The sequence below is a fragment of the Neopelma chrysocephalum genome, unplaced genomic scaffold (genome assembly GCF_003984885.1).
Source record: "Neopelma chrysocephalum unplaced genomic scaffold, ASM398488v2 Primary Assembly neopelma1_166, whole genome shotgun sequence".
Taxonomy (NCBI): domain Eukaryota; kingdom Metazoa; phylum Chordata; class Aves; order Passeriformes; family Pipridae; genus Neopelma; species Neopelma chrysocephalum.
The window spans coordinates 983,711-1,000,838 of NW_020897828.1; the positions used below are offsets into that span (position 1 = coordinate 983,711).

Below are 17,128 nucleotides of genomic sequence, written 5' to 3' on the forward strand. Positions count from 1 at the left end.
CCGTTTACAAGACTGATGGTGGGCCCTGTGCTGCCAACAGTCTGAAGGAGTTGTCATTTATTACGGGGCTTTCTCGTAGCCAAATTGTGTGATACAACCCCTGTAAACTGCAGAAGAAGGATTAGGAGTTTCGCTCCAGCATCTTCCCCAATCAGAAATCAAGTCAAGCTTTCTGCACAACAAATGTTTTTTTGTGAGGGGGGAAAGGGAGGGAATGAGGAAATGCCATTAAACTTTACCAAAAAATGTAAAACCCAAACGTCTCTACACTGTGATGGTGCAATTGAACTTCACGTGTTGTGTTGACTGATTCCATCCCTTCATGCCACAGCATTTTGGGGTGATTTTTTTGTTCATTTTCACTGTGTGCTTATAATCAGAGAATCACAGAATGGTTTGGGTTGGAAGGGACATTAAATATCATCCAGTTCCACCCTCCTGCCATGGGCAGGGACACCTTCCACCAGCCCAGGTTGCTCCAAGCCCCATCCAACCTGGCCTTGGACACTTTCAGGGATCCAGGGGCAGCCACAGCTTCTCCGAGAAACCTGTTCCAGCATCCCATCACTCCCACAGCCAAGAATTCCTTCCCAATATCCCATCTAACCCTGCCCTTTGTCTGTTTGAAGCCATTCCCCCTTGTCCTATCACTCCAGGTCCTTGGAAATAGTTTCACATCCAACCTGGCCTTGAGCATTCCAGGGATGGGGCATCCACATATCCTGATCCATGATTTCCCAGTTATTTCCTTGTAACAGTGCCCCAGTGTCACTCTGAAGTCTGTTGTCTCCTCGCTGCTGGCCCTTAAATTCCCTTCTCCTCCCGTCATACCACACCAGCAATTTTCACTTGATGATAATCAACCAATCTCATTATGCATTTGAAGGGATTGAGGCTTTCCGAGGCTCACACACCAAGGAGTTGCTATTTTGGGCACAGGAGCATCTCCAAATCCCTGTCCTGTCTCCCCATCCGTCTCTCCGCGTCCCTGTGCGTGCACATGGCACAGCCTCGTGTCACCACAGCACCCCCAGGCAAAACCTCCTTTATCCTGGCAGCACAAAACTCTCAGTCACGATTAGAAGAAGGGGGGAGCTCCACCCCCCCAGAGAAGAACAGGAAAGGGCTGAGGAAGCACAGCTGTGACTCCAGGAAAACGTGTTCCTGTTCCACGACGGGATTCGTCTCATCCACCTTCTGCTCCTGAAACAACCTCTCCTGTTTTGTTGTCCTACCCTGCTCTGCTCAAAGCAAAGGAGAGAAATGGCCTTAGGAAAGATGTTGAGTTCTGCTGAGACCCTACTGATGAGAAGAAGCTTTGTGTTGAAGCAATGGGATCGGAAAAAAGTGTTCTTCCCAAACTTCAGCTCTCCAGGAAAACCAAATCAGTGCCCTAAGCCAAAAAATCCTCCTGGCTCACATCAAAGGGCAGCAGAGAGCCAGAATTCCCCTCCCCATGGATATCAGAGTGGAAACATCCCCACCATGGCAGCCTTTCTTTGCTGCACACCTTCTCTGAGGCCTTGGGGTAAATCTCCATTCTCTGCCTCAACTTCCCCACTGGAAAACAAAAATAACAACATGTCCCTTCCTTTGAGACCCTCAGATAAAAACTGATGGGAAATAAGAGCCAGACATCACTGGTGCTATTTTTTCTGAGCCTCAGTAATTTGTTCCCCACTGAGCTTCTGGATTCTCATGCAAACTTATTGGCAAAACACATTCTGTGCTTATATTGCTGCATTTGCATTGACCTACACCTCCAGCAAAATGGGAATAAAATGGAATTTAAGAATTGATGGGAAACACAAGGAGCAAATAATCTAGGTTTTATTAAATGTGTTTCAGCTACTGCTTTATGTACATAAGGCACGTCCAGCTCTGTCATTGCTTCTTAAAGCCACGTGTAATGTCAGGATTTGGGCTTTTGGGGGGGGGGGGAATAGCTGCATTTTTCAATTAATTTCCAGTACTCACATTCCTGCTGAGAATAAGCAATTGCAGGGTTTTTTCTCCCTTTTCTCTGTAGAAATGTGTGGTTAGAAAGAAAAAAGAGTCTTCACTCTTTGGGACAGCTCTGCCAATGCTGAGCTCAGATTAGCCAGGCAGGAGTTCAGCCCTGGTTCACTGCAAGCATGGAGAGAATCACAGAATGGTTTGGGTTGGAAAGAACCTCAAAGATCATCCAGTCCCACCCCCTGCCATGGGCAGGGACACCTTCCACTAGCCCAGGTTGCTCCAAGCCCTGTCCAACCTGGCCTTGGACACTTCCAGGGATCCAGGGGCAACCACAGCTTCTCTGGGCAACCTGGACCAGGGCCTCCCCATCCTCATAGCCAAGAATTTCTTCCTAATATCCCATCTAAACCTGCAACTCAGTATCTGCCTGTATAAGGGGTCAGGAAGTTTTCAAAGACAACATGCCAAGTTTTATTTCTCTTTCCCATCCTGGAGGTTAAGCCTGCCTCGGGAACACAGCAGGAGCCAGAGGATGTTGCCTCACAGACATCTGTTGGATTGACTGGGGCTTAGCAAGGATCCCATGGAGGTGTAAAACTGGAGCTCTGAGTCAGGTCAGCAGCCTGGAATAGCTGAATCCTGATGGAAGATGCTGCTGGTTTGAGCTGCTGCTGACTGAGACCAGAGCTTGGCACTGTGCTTTCAACATTAAAACCTCCCTTTAAACACTTTTGTGCAATGTTGGAGACAGATCCCTTTAGCCAGAATTGCCTGGGATTTGGTTTTTGCCCTGTTTGCCTCCAAAACTGGGAGTCTGGTGTGGTTTATTTTCTGAGAGGCAGGGCAGCATCAGAGTGAAGGATGTCCAGCCTTAGCCAAGAGTTTGTTGTACAATGTGTGCATCAATGAAGGGCTCCAAATTAGCAGAGGTCTGGCAGCAGGAATAAAATCTGCAAGAGAGACACTGTAACTGTGCTTGTCATGAAGAAGAATATGGTCTGGTGTGCAGAAATCCCTCAGATCTGTCTGGGAGTCACAAGAAAATCAAGGAAACCACCAAACTCTAACTCCAAGAGAGCTCAGTGAGGTGCATCCTGAAATACATCCCTGCCACAAGCACAGAGCATCTCCTCATCTCCTGCCTGCCCAGACACCTCGAAAGCAACTTCTGCAACAATCCCTGCACGAGATTTTCCAGGTTTTGCTTCTTTTTCCCTTGGTTCAGGCACACACAGGCACTTCCAAAGCTCTGTGAGCCGTCTCTGCTGGTAGAAGAGTGCCACCTCATGACTGATGCAGAGGATGGAACAACCCACGGCAGGAGAGCTGGAAGCACTGCCAGGGACAGCTCGTGGCCCGTGTATCCAAAAGATTTTCGTCCTCCACAACTCTCTGAGACCTTCATCCTTTTCCCAAAAAAAGTGCTTTTTGTGACAGGAGGAGAAACTTCATGTCTTTGCTGAGCACAAAACCCCACCCTCAGTTTTGAACTGAAATGAATTTCCCAGGAAAACAGACATTATTGAGGTCTCTGTACGAGGTTTTCCCTACTTTGAAAGCCCAGTAATTTAATTTCAGGCTCCTTTCCATCATCTCCTTTGGGAACTGGGCGATTTTGGATGTGAGCACCCTCCTCTTACTTCCCCAGAGAGTTTTCCCCATACAGAGCCACCTCTTCTCAAGTTCATTATTTTTCCCTTAATAACCAACCAATTTTTCCTCACCAGCTGACACAAATATTCTTAAACTAAGGAGAATTTAGAGACACTTAAAACTCTTTGTTGCTTCCATAAATGAAGTGTCAAAGAAACTTAAAATTTCCCTGCTCCATCACCTTTTGGAACTCGTTGTGGCAAAATCTGACACATATTGCCAAGGATTGATTTGTCTGTGCTTCTCCCAGAAAAAAATTAGTTTAAATATTATTAGTTTAAATAATAAGGAATAGAACAAAATAACTTTTTGCTGATTTTTTGCTCCCTCCTCCCTTCTAAGTAAGTTCAGGCTTTGAGGAAAGTGCTACTTGGAGCTTGGAGTGTGTTGTTCCCATTTTTTCCCAGAATAGAAATGCCAGGAGAGGAGTACTGAAGTTTTCCTAAAATCCCAGTTCTACTGCTGATACTCTCCTTTATTAGACCCATTGCTAAATTCCAGGCAGTAATTAAATATCCAACTCAGCTTCATCCTCACCACCTCAAATAAAACCAAAGTCAATTAAAGCCAAGTGAAGTATTAATTTCTCCAAAACGTTCATTGATCTCTTAGCAGGTACATTAATAGCCACTATTATTGGACAGGGTTCCAGGCAGCTAAAATATGGATACAAATTTTGACAGAACTGGAATATTAAATAGTTTCAGGAGCGAAAGATTTTGCATCTCATTCCCCCAGGCAGCCAGTTCCTGCTCAATCCTCCACTTCAAAAAACAGGCTGCTGAAGTTGTCAGATAGCCAAATATTATTAATCTGAAAGCATCAACTTAATGTCTCATCCTATGAACTGAAATAAAAAAATTTTAAAAATTAAGGAGGAAAAAAAAAATCAAAACCCACTTGCTGTTCAGTGGGAGGATTTTAACAGCACAGATGATTTTTCTTTGCATAACTGCTGGAAGGCCTGCAAAAGTTCATCAAAAATCAGAGCTGCACCAAGCCTGGGATTGGCTGAGGCTTTTGTTGTGATGAAGATGTCAATAAACCTAATTTAAATTTTAATTAAAGATCACTGCTATGACAGATGAGCTTTAAGCTCAGTGCAGTTGATGGTTTCCCTTACAGAGATTTTTGTAAAGGAGCTGATCAATCACATGTTAAATAACAACATGAACAAGTGTTTGGTCGCTTCAACTCTCTCCCACAAAGAAAATTAAAGGGTATAAGGGCCACTATCCAAACCTATTATTTGAAATACCAACAAAACCAGCCCAGATCTTCCTCCTCCTCCTCCCCCTCCTCTTCCCAGAGCTTGGGATTTAGAGCTTTCTCCTGAGCACCTCTACCCCCATCCTCTTGGTACCCTTTGGATGAAACACAAGTCAGAAATCCAATCTCTGAAACTGGGCTATCTTTAGAAAAGCTGATTTCTTCAAGCTGCCTCTTCTAAAAGCAAGTACCACCTACCCACGTTTGGCTGGTTCCAGCCCACCTGAAAGGATGCACCATTACAAAACCACCCGGGCAACCCCACTGAAAAGTGCTGTTGCTCACCCAAAATTCCGGTGATTTTCGGATAAAACGTGTTTTCTCTTTATTTTTGTTGCATTTCCCCACCTCACTGCTCACCTGGAAGAAACGAGCGCTTTGTGCTGAACTCTTTTCATCTCCCCCTCTGCTTTCACAACAGCCCAGACCAGGTTTTAACTAAACCACAAACCAGAAACAACCACCGGGACGGTGGGTGGTTCACAGGTTCTGCTGTCAAAAAGCCGGTGATCTTCCCCTATTTCCTGAATTTTCCAGCCTGCCAAGCTGTGTGTACAAGCTGCTTTGTCTTTAATCCTGGGTTCACAAACGTTTCCACGGTAAAATGTGACAAATCTTTATAAAAAGTTCCAAGTCAGGAAAGTTCGGGGGAGAGGAAACCTTGGATGTTCTGTTCTGTTCTCTCCGTGAGCATTTTGAGGAGAGAAACAAAAGGAACCATCCAAAGACATGCAGAGTCAAATCATGTGCTGGAGAAGCCTGCACAGCAAGTGGTGGAATAGATCACACATCTAATTTTAATTGAATGTTTATCTCACAGTCATGGCAGCACAAGTGTGCAGCAGGTACAAACTGTTACAGAAAATGCTGCTCTCACAGCAAGCATCCTTCCAACCAAAGGGGTTTTTCTCCCAGCCATCCCTTGGCATTAATGCTGATGAGGGAATTCAGCAATGCCCAAACATGCCTTGTTTTAGTCCCATCACCACTGTGTGCTAAATGCATGTTCTCCAGGGGGGTTGCATATCTTGTGCTTTGTGTAGAATAAAGCCAATACAGCAGTAAGATATATTTTTTCCATGTGTCTTAAAGGATCCCAAGCTGGAAGAGCTCCCACATAAACAATGCTTTTGACCCCTGTCCAAGGCAAAATGCATTTCACAGAATCACAGAGTGGTTTGGGTTGGAAGGGACCTCAAAGATCATCCAGTTCCAACCCCCTACCATGGGCAGGGACACATTCCACCAGCCCAGGTTGCTCCAAGCCCTGTCCAACCTGGCCTTGGACACTTCCAGGGATCCAGGGGCAGCCACAGCTTCTCTGAGAAACTGGTTCCATCGTCCCATCACTCCCACAGCCAATAATTCCTTCCCAATATCCCATCTAACCCTACTCTCTGTCAGTTTGAAGCCATTCCCCCTTGTCCTGTCACTCCATCCCTTGGAAATAGTCTCTCTCCATCTTTTTTGGAGCTCCTTCAAGTCCTGCAAGGCCACAATCAGGTCACCCCAAAGCTTCTCCTCTCCAGGCTGAACAATCCCAGCTCTCCCAGCCTTTCCTCCCAGCAGAGCTGCTCCAGCCCTGGGATCCTCTTGGGGCCTCCTCTGGACTCTCTCCAGCAGCTCCATGTCCTTGCTGGGCTGTTCCCCAGGGCTGGAGCAGCTCTGCAGGGGGGTCTCAGCTGAGGGGTCAGAGGGGCAGAATCCCCCCCTGCCCTGCTGTCCACACTGGGGGATCAGCCCAGGACATGAGGGGTCATTTCATGCACGTTTCTGGGTCATGTATCTTCTATTCCCACCTGCAATTCATATCTGCCCCATTCCCACTTCTGCTTCTCCAGCCAGGAGTGGAGAGGGAGGAACCTGCTCCTGAGGGACTCATCTCATGTAGCCTTTGGATTTGTGCACAGTAGAGGAGAGCAGGAGCTGTTCTACTGCTTTCTTCCCCAAGATCAGTAATTCAGCAGCTCAGGTAGCTCCTCCTTCACCTTTCTCTTATCCAAAACTTGCTTTTCCCGTGACCCTCCAGCTCTTCCTGAAAGGTGAGGGAAAGGGCAGGGGACTCGGAGCCCCTGGAGGAATCATAGAGCCACACACTCTTGGAACTGTTTTGGTTGGAAAGGACCTTAAAGATCATCCAGTTCCACCCCCTGCCATGAGCAGGGACACCTTCTACCAGACCAGGTTGCTCAGAATGTGGAAAAGAAGCAGGGAGCCAACCAGAACTCTGAATCCAAGGAAAGGTTTTGGTTCTTGCTGGCTGGTCACCCTCCCTGTTATGGAAGCAACCAAGCAAGACAGTGGAGAGATCCAAGCCATCAACAGGACTATTGGTACTTAATGTACTGCCAGGGGTCTTCTCCACACCCCCTGGCACCCAGGATCCTCTTGGTTCCATGCAGATCCACCTTGGATCCTCTCTGTTCCAGGCAGATCCACCCAGGATCCTCCCTGCCCTTAACTCTGGATCAGCTCTCGCTGCTCAGCAAAAAATCCTGCCACGACCCTTCTCCAGGGAGGCAGCAGCTGGAATCAATGCCCTTCCTGCCTGTTCCTGGATGATTGTCAAGGAATTGGGGAAAAAGATTCCCTGTGTGCCATTCCAGGGAAGAACATCCCATCTTGCAGGGCAGGATTCAGGAGGAAGCCCATGGATTAGAAGAAATATATTTTCAAAAGGTCAGGTCAGGTCTCGTCCTTACTCAGCACTTTGCATTTTGAGAGGTGAGCCAACGTGTCCTGCGGCTTCTTTTGGACAAAATTCCCATCGATCCTGATTTTCCGCCCACCAGGAGAAATAAAGCACTTCCTTCCACGCCTGAGAAACCACGGAATCCATAAATGTATCCCCACAGTCAAACACAGAGAGCAGGGCACAAAACCCTGGCACTTCATGTTCCAGCTCCAGCTCCTGTTTCCAAGGACTCTGAGTACCAGTTCTGGAAGGAGCTTCTCTCCCTTGTCTGGTCAGATTATTATTTGATATAATAAATATCACAGGAAAATGGAATCATCACCCATTTCAACCAGCACAGCTGAAAAAAAAACCAAAAAAACCCACATTAAAATTCACACAGGTAGTTTGATTTGCTGGGCATGGCATGAAAATAAGGCTAAATGAAGGTTAAATATTGGCTGAATAGTCATTCATCTGTTTAGGAGCTGTTTATTGAGAATATATAAAGTGTTGGTGGCTAAAAGTGGCAGCACATTTGAGGCTGAGTCAGACGAGGTTTCCTGGTCTCACTATATTTAAATTCTCAGACTAATCTACCTGCAAAAAAGGAGAATTTCGACACAAAAAAGCAGAATTTAGACACAAAAAAGCAGAGTTTCAACATAAAAAAGCAGAATTTCGACACAGGAAAGCAAGAAATTAGACACAAACTACTCAGTGGAGTATATTTAATTCCTGGGAGAAGAAACATTAACCAAGTAAATCAAACATTTTTAACTCAGCCTTTTTTTCCAGTGGAAAATAAAATTTCACTGGCATTGAAATCTCCTGCTGGGGGAAAAACATATATTTTTTAATAGTTTGAAAAAGACTAAAGCAAGCCCATTTTTTTCTAATTTAGGTGTTGTTTTATACAATATGTCACATTTCAGAATGAAAGCAGAATGCTTTGACTGATCCAAGTTAGACTTTGTTTAGAATTTAACTTTTCATCAATTTTTTTTTATACTTGTTTATTTGTTTTCACCTTGTTGAGAATGAAATAGATTTTGGAGCATCAGAAAGTCCCACTGACTTGATATTATGGTCTCTCATCAGCTCCATTTCCTTTGCAAATTCATCTTTGTGCAAATGTGACCTGATAAGATGTGACACCTCCCACGGAGATGTGATTTTATTGCTGGTGGTGGTGGTCAGGGCAGCTGCTCCAGCCCACTCATTCCACGAAAACTCGGATTTTCTGCTGTGGAGCTGCTCCCTGGGTCCCATCATCAGCTGTGAGACAAAGGCAGGAGCTGCCACAAAGACCTCTGGGCAGAATTCACAGATGGTGTTGGCTTTAAAGTTTCAAATATAGTGATTGGCTTCTCGGTCTGATCAGGAAATGTGAAAGCAGAAATACCCAATTACTCAGGTTTACAGAAAAAAAAAAAGCCACACCAGTTTTAAAATTAAAAGAAAAGAAAAAGAAAACAAACTAACCCCAATGAAAGTTAATTCCTTATATTCTTAGAAGAATAAAAAACCCATCTCTCCCCCTATCCTTTCCCACAACCCACGACATGAGGGTTCCACACACACATCCCCAGACAAGCTGAGGCAAAGAGAACTAAAAATGTTCACAGGCACCTGTCCAGATTTTACTTCTTTCAAGAGTTTTAGATACTGGTTGGGGTGAGATAAACATCCAATTTGCAGGTGTGTCCTGAACCAAGTTATCAGAACCCCTGGGAATTCCCCTTTGCTAGCTCTGGATGGGAAGAGATATATATGTATATACATAGATAGATAGATATAAAAATATGAGGTGTTCACTCAAATAAACTGAAGATACCACTGATTTCTTGTTAGATGTCCCTAAATGCAAAAAAGAAGGGAAAAATATCTTATCAGAGCAAGGTATTTGCAACATTTTACAGCAATGTCACCTGGAGTGGGACTTTTCATGAGGGCCTGGAGTGACAGGACAAGGGGGAATGGCTTCAAACTGACAGAGAGCAGGGTTAGATGGGATATTGGGAGGGAATTCTTGGCTGTGAGGGTGGTGATGCCCTGGCACAGGTGCCCAGAGAAGTTGTGGCTGCCCCTGGATCCCTGGAAGTGTCCAAGGCCAGGTTGGACGGGGCTTGGAGCAACCTGGGCTAGTGGAAGGTGTCCCTGCCCATGGCAGGGGGTTGGAATGAGATCTCTAAGGTCCCTTCCAACCCAAACCATTCTGTGCTTTGAGCTTTAAAAAAAAAAAAATCACTGAATTTAGGGTACAACACGACTTTCTGCTTTCTTTGTTTTCTTCTTTTTAGCTTGATTAAAGAGAACCAATCAACCCTCGTGGAATGTTTCTGCCACTGATTTGGTGGCGCCGTGGAAATTTTATTCTTAAATCTCTGTCCTTTTTTCGAGGCACGCTCGAAAACACTCCTCATTTTCACACCAGGGAGTACAGATTTGACAGCAAAATTTTACTGCTTTTACACTTCAGCACGTCCCTGGTGGGACACCAATAACCCAAAGCTGGGGAATTTGCCAAAACCCACATGGTGTCTGCAGGAGAACTGATGTATCCATCAGGGGTTCTTGACTCCCAGCCTCCTGCTTGTTTTTAGGAGCACACGTTGCCTTCTTCCTCTCCTTAACACCTAAAAATAGCAGACTGACAAACCTCACACCAAATTTATTTGAGAGCAAAAGGTCACCCGGGGCAGAGGCTCCCATCAAAGGCTGCTGGGTGACCCCTCAGGAGCAGTGCTGGGATACAAACCTGGAAAGTCACTGGAGCTTTTTATGAGCACCAGACTGGAGTTTCAGAGGCAAAGGTGCACATTCAGCTGGTTGCCTCAATATTCCTGTCATTGGACAGGGACTATTTTGGAGAGGGACTTTCCACAAGGGCATCGAGTGACAGGACGAGGGGGAAATGGGTTTATGATGAAGGAGAACAGGGTTAGATGGGATATTGGGAAGGAATTCTTGGCTGGGAGGGTGGGGAGGCCCTGGCACAGGTTGCCCAGAGAAGCTGTGGCTGCCCCTGGATCCCTGGAAGTGTCCAAGGCCAGGTTGGACGGGGCTTGGACCAACCTCTGCTACTGGAAGGTGTCCCTTCCCACAACAGGGAGTTGGAACTGGATGCTGTTTAAGGCCTCTTCCAGCTCAAACCATTCTGTGATTCTATGAACACAGGGATTAAATAAAATTCTCCAACCCTCTCACCCTCGCCCTGGGCAAGGTGCAAAACTCAGCTCTAACCCCTCAGGTCAGCACCTCTCCCCTCATCACTCCTGCAGCAGAGCAGCCCCATCATGAGCACACAGAGGCTGCAGGAACTAACCTCAAGAGGTTAATTAACCTTCCTATGTGTTTGGTTTTGGTTTTTTAAAGGTTCTCATGATAGAAATAAAAATTCTGACAAAGTAGATCAAAACCTCCACAGTGATACCTCAGCAAAGGTTGTTATGAACACAGGCAGGGAGAAAGCAACAGAACAGGAGCATCACATATGGACATGGAAGTTTTAATTCCCAGCTGGAGACCCCAGATCAAATTTTGTACTTCTGTTGTACAGGAGTAAAACTCCTCTCACCCCAGAAACGGGGACACCACTGTTTTCTGTGCACCCTTGAGTCCTTTGCTGCTGAGGTCTTACTCCAGGCTGAACTGTGAAGTAAAATTCCCATGTAATGATTGAAATCAGGTCATTCTTAGGGGATATCCCACACAATTTAGTGCAGCAGAAAGTCTGTTCTGCAAAGTGCCAGCAGGAAACTCCTGAACCTCAAAATCACTTCACGCTGTCGCTGTCAGAGAGATGGAGTCAGCCATGGGCCATAATTCTTGTCCCCCTCATTTCATTTAGAGCCCCTTTTTTATTACAGAAGTGGAATTTGAAAAGAAAAAGCCCTGTTGTAAAAAAGACTGCCTTGAGGAAGCTGAAAGAGGCTGTCACTCTGTGTAAACTGCAGACCTAGAGTTGAAAAATCACTGTATTTGAGCCCAAACATGTGTTTGAGATCGTGATTCTGAGGCCCCCTTTTTCCCCTGACTTTTAAAGCACTTTATTTTTTGATGGCTCCCATCACAAAGGGAAATACTGCGTGGTGAGAGTGCAGGACACAACATATGATTGTATAACCTGCCATGAAATCTTAAGTGCACTTTGTGAGGAAATGCATCAAGTCACTCTGGGTCACCACACCAAACCCTGTAAAACACAAACCTAAACAGCAGCAGACAGAATGAACAAACCAGAACCTCAAAATAACTGCACAGGGCAACTTTTCAAAAGGAATGAACCTGGAGGTGGCATCAACTTGGTTATTAAACCTACTTAGCCAAAAGTGGGGTTGTAACCTTGCCCACCTCTCAGCAACAGCTTAGGGGAATTTTTTTTCCTGTCATTTTCTTAGGCTGCCTGGTGCAAATATTAAGTTTTAATAAAACCTTTCCTTCTGCCTGCAAGGAAAACTGCTGACAGGGTGCACTGAAATAGAGTCCACACTCCCAGCCAGGCAGAGGGAGCCACTGCAGCCCGTGCTCTGGAGCCTGTTCCTGTTGAACAGGAATAATAAGAATTTAGAGGATAAATTCAAGTTTTAACTGCACTGCTTGTATGGTAACGAGATTGTCCAAAGTAGCAACTAACTGCTGATTTCAGATACGTGGAGCTAATCCCAGCACTGGCAGCAGGACCTTTTTTGTTCCCATTTGAAAGCAAAAAAATAAAAGTGTTGTTGAGTTAGCTTGGCTGCCTCAAAAAAAAAAAGCTCCCCATCATTTAGTTTGCCTCCTCTGATATAACAAGGACCAAAATTCATCTTCCCACTCACACTGCAGAGTTCTGACCCGGGGATGGGTGCATGGGGAGTGATAGGAACAGGATCCACCGTGGTGTGTGTCTTCCACAGAGAAGTGGTGACTCTTCTGCTGCTGGTTAAAACCAACTAACTGAGCATTAAACATCATAAAAACCCCTCATTACTGCTCATTAGAAATGCTTGGAGTTTAAAGGAGTGAGACAGCAGTTAAGGGCAACCCTCAGAGGTCTCATCAGCCCCTTTAAAATGCAGTTTGCAGTGAGGGCAGTGGTGGGAGAACAAGCCCTGGCACTGCAGCCTGATCCTGCTGCTGCCATCCCACCCTGTCAGGACAGACAGGGACCCTCAGAGACACCACTCTGGGATGTGCAGGGGCAAGTGGCTGCCCAGACCAGTGGGATCATCAGCCCACTGCCCTGGCTTCACAGAACCATGGAATCATTTGGGTTGGCAAAGGTCTCCCAGCCCATGGATCCACCCTGTGCCCGATGCCCACCTTGTCCCCCAGCCCAGAGCACTGAGTGCCACGACCAGGCCTTCCTGGGACACCTCCAGGGATGGAGACTCCACCACCTCCCTGGGCAGCCCCTGCCAAGGCCTGAACACCCTTTCCAGCAACAAATTCCTCCTCCTGTCCAACCTGAGCCTCCCCTGGCACAGCTGGAGGCCGTTCCCTCTCCTCCTGTCCCTTGTTCCCTGGGAGCAGAGCCCGACCCCCCCCCGGCTCCCCCCTCCTGTCAGGGGGTTGCAGAGCCAGAAGGTCCCCCCTGAGCCTCCTTTGCTCCAGGCTGAGCCCCCCCAGCTCCCTCAGCCCCTCCTGCTGCTCCAGCCCCTTCCCCAGCTCCGTTCCCTTCCCTGGACACGCTCCAGCCCCTCCATGTCTCTCTTCCATGAGGTTCCAGACCTGGACCCCGCCCTGGAGGTCCCTCAGCAGTGCCAGCACAGGAGGACAATCCCTGCCCTGGGCTGTGCCCACACTATCCCTGGTCCAAACCAGATTCCATTGGGCTCTTGCCCCCCTGGGCACATCTGGACTCGTGTCCAGCCTCTGTCACCAGCACCCCCAGGACCTTTCCAGATCCTTTCCAGCCCCTCTGTCCCAGCCTGGAGCTGCAGGGGGTTGTTATCACCCAAGGGCAGGACCAAGAGCTCTTTGAGCTGCCACTTTCCCCTCCCTTCATCATTTTGTGGGGGAAAAATATCCTTTAGACTAAAAATCATATGGGCCATCACACAGGAGGCGATTTTGTCACAGGGTTTGTTGTCCTTCCACCCGTCCCACCTGTGAAAGGAAAAGAAAAACGGTAAGACCTTGGTATTTCCATTTGTGCATTGCTTGAGAATTGAAATGCAAACCTGCCTTGTCCTGCAAGAACAAAGAGAAAACTGAAGGCTTAAATATTTCTGTCAGACATTAAGAAAGAGAAATCAGGATCAGAGAGCACAGCGGGAGGACAGAGGTGGTTTTGCTGGGTCCAGTGCAGCAGCTTTCCCACAACAGCTTTCCCTGACAGCCAGTGCTCCACAGGATCCAAGGCACTGCGGGAAGTGAAGGGAAGCACTGGAGAAGGGCTCAAGTACCACAGTGTGGTGGCAGCTGGGAGATGTGTTTCTAAAGGTAACACCACAAGTGAGAAACACAGAGTACCCAAAACCAGCAGTTTTCACCCCTCAGAAGCAAGATATGAGAGCAAGAATGAGGGCAGAATTGCCTGGAGCACTTTGCACAACCCTGAAAAAAGACTGGGGACAATAAACTCCCGGTTTTGGCTCTTCACGAGCCAATCCATGTGACTTTACGTGATGCCACCAGTGCAGAGAGAAAATGGGCATTTCTAAAGTCTGCCATTTGTGCTCTCTAAATTAAACACTTCTTTAAATTGCTTATGATTATCTTCTAAATAAATGAAGTGTGGCAGGTTAAGTAACTTTATTTACTCGGTATTTAATAAATACTGTTCAGCTGAAGTTTGCTTAGTCATACACAGCTAATAATGTGCAATAATCAAAAGAAAATCATCACATTCTCTCCATGTACTCCTATTTTGTTGGCATCATGTTTTTGCCTCTTAAATTCACTTCTCCTGGTATTTTTCCTGCTCCACTGGGTTTTCCCTTCCACTCCTGAGCATTAATATTTTAATGCAGTGCTTCTCCAGGTTGTTGGTCTGAGATGAAGCAGGTTCTCCAAGTCACAGGTCCCTGCCATGGCCAGGTGTTTCTTCACCCAGAGGACACTCTGAACAAAAAAAAAAACAACCAGCATTTCTTTTTTTGTTTTTTTTCCCTGTAGAGTGAAGTTCAGCAGAGCTGGGAAGGGAATGTAGCAGAGAAATTAGTCCCAGTTATCCCAGTTCAACATCAGCCACTATCACACGTCCTTCAGGAGTTTTGCTGATGTTTGTGCATTGGCCACCAGCCCAACTCTCAAATAATTGTAAATAAAAAGTGACTCCTACCTTTAGAGGAGCCAGGTTTTGGGGTCACAGGCTCGGGGGTGGGTTCCAGCAGAGAAATGCTTTTGTGTAAATTCCTGTTAGTCTGGGAAAGTTCTGAACCTGGCAGTGTGGGACCCAGAGGATGGCACAGACACTCTTGATAAACCACATGAGAGACTCTTCAGCAGGTGAGTTGATGAAATCCAGGAAGAAGGAGTGCACTGGATAAAGAAATGTTGATCTTTGCTGACAGACTTAGCACTTGTTATTATGCACGTGCACAGAAGGAAAGGGCATCAGAGATGTTTACACTCTAAAACTGCTTTCTAAGCTCAAATTCACGTGATGTCAAACCTGACTTCTTTTCTGGCATTTCTTTCATACATTTCTCTTCTTAGATGGGAAAAAAAAAATTAAATAATTAAATAATTAAAGATTTGGGCGAGCAGTGGGTCCTTATTACAGCACTTCTTCCTTCTCTGTTGCAGGGATGACCTGCCAAGCCCGAAGCTCCTACATCACGAGCGAGATCCTCTGGGGTTATCGCTTCACCCCCGTCCTCACCCTGGAGGACGGGTTTTATGAGGTTGACTACAACAGTTTTCACGAAACCTATGAGACCAACACCCCAGTTTACAGTGCCAAAGAGCTGGCAGAGATGGCCAGCCGAGCAGAACTGCCCCTCACGTGGTCCGTTTCCAGCAAGCTGGACCAGCACGCGGAGCTGGAAGCCGAGGAGGAGGAGAAGAATCAGGAAGACCAAAATGAAAGAAACGGTGACGTGGCCAACTTGGAGAGCGAGTCCAAAGTGTAGAACCAACAGAGGCACAAAGGCCACACCACCTCCTTTGTCTTCTCCCTCTTGGCTCCCGGTTTCTTTCTGCGACACGCCTTTAATTCTCTTTTTTTTTCCTTCCCACGATTCTCAATCCCTGGAAAATAAATACTCAAGATGAGAAATATCCGCCTACCCGATTCCAGCTCCAGAGATTCACAGACTCCAAGGCGTGGGGTAAAGCTGCAATACCCACTGGGGATGGTGGAATCTCCATCCCCACCCCTGGTAATGACTGCTGGTTCCACCTCTCCGGGGTCAGACCTCCAGGTTTATTCACCACAAAAAAAAAAAAAAAACCACCCAAATGCAACAGAAATACAAGCAAGGGGTTTAAAAGGAAAGACTGATTCATCCAAGCGGACCTTGACTCTGGTTTTTATGTGTTTCAGGACAGTTTCACAAGCTGGGGGACAAACCTCTGTGAAATGGGCCTTGCAGCTTTAAGGGGAAGGTGAGCAGAGGGACCTGCAATCCAACAAAATACTGTACATATGCCTTATGTAACTACTTTCTCTTTACATTTAGTAATAAACACCGCATGTACAAAAGTACTGTAGTAAAGAACTTCTAAATAATGTACACACAGACGTGTAACTAACGTAGGTTTAGAAACAAGAGTCCTAGAAATATCGGGATGCAAAAAAAAACTAACTCCCCATCGAGTAGGAATTTCTCTTCAAATATTTGGAGTGTAATATTGATAATTTTTCCCCCCTCTAAGGCTCTTCTAGTGCATGACATTTTCTTCAGTGTACCAGACTGGCAGCTATTTAGAGAACCTCACTGTTTGCCAAACAGGTCGTTTCACTGACTCTAAAAAGCCATAAGTCTGGGAGAGGGCAGGGTAGATAAATCCTAACAGAACTCCTGATATACTGTGAAAATGTTTACAAATAAGGCAAAGCCGGTTCCTGGTTACTCTTTTTTTTGGGCAGTTCGACCTAAAATTTAGGCTGTGGCAAACTCATGGCTAGACAGAATTTCCTGCATACTCTTACTATAGCGAGCATGTTTCATGTAGAGGTATTATCCTTTATGTGCAATATCCAGGGAAACTCCTCCCTTCTCCCCCCCCAAACCATGGGAATTCAGCAGTTTGCTGCACCTACAGCACAAGCCATTGAAAAACTGAATTAGATTTTAGCTGCTCAGCTGGGAAAGAAACAGCTGGATTTCACGTGAAGCCAAAATCCATGAAATTTGTCTTTTTTTTTTTTTTGCCAGCAAGAGTCACGGGTGGCACAAACAGCCCTGGGTGTGTGTTTCCACAGGGTGTCCCAGCTAAACACACGGATCCTGCCACCCGTGCTCGGGGGAGAGAGAGGTTCCCCGACGAGTTTTCCACCTTAGGTAGTTGTAAATCGCTGTAAATCCTGTACATTCCACCTCAGCAAACTTTAAAACCATCGGGGCAGAGAGAACCTGCATCGCTTACGCAGCAACACCCACGTGGGTCGGGGAGCTCAGCCCCGCCACGAACTGCATT

The 17,128-nt window shown here is 46.4% G+C and overlaps 1 protein-coding gene across 1 annotated transcript in view; it reads left to right on the forward strand.

Moving 5' to 3' along the window:
- The window catches only part of KCNJ6 (potassium voltage-gated channel subfamily J member 6), a 111,045-nt gene extending 94,589 nt beyond the window's left edge, over positions 1-16,456 (forward strand). The window contains exon 3 of the mRNA XM_027701734.1: positions 15,293-16,456. Coding sequence (XP_027557535.1) covers positions 15,293-15,618 — 326 coding nt within the window. The 3' untranslated portion in view covers positions 15,619-16,456. The remainder of the gene's footprint in view (positions 1-15,292) is intronic.
- Positions 16,457-17,128: the final 672 nt, after the last annotated feature.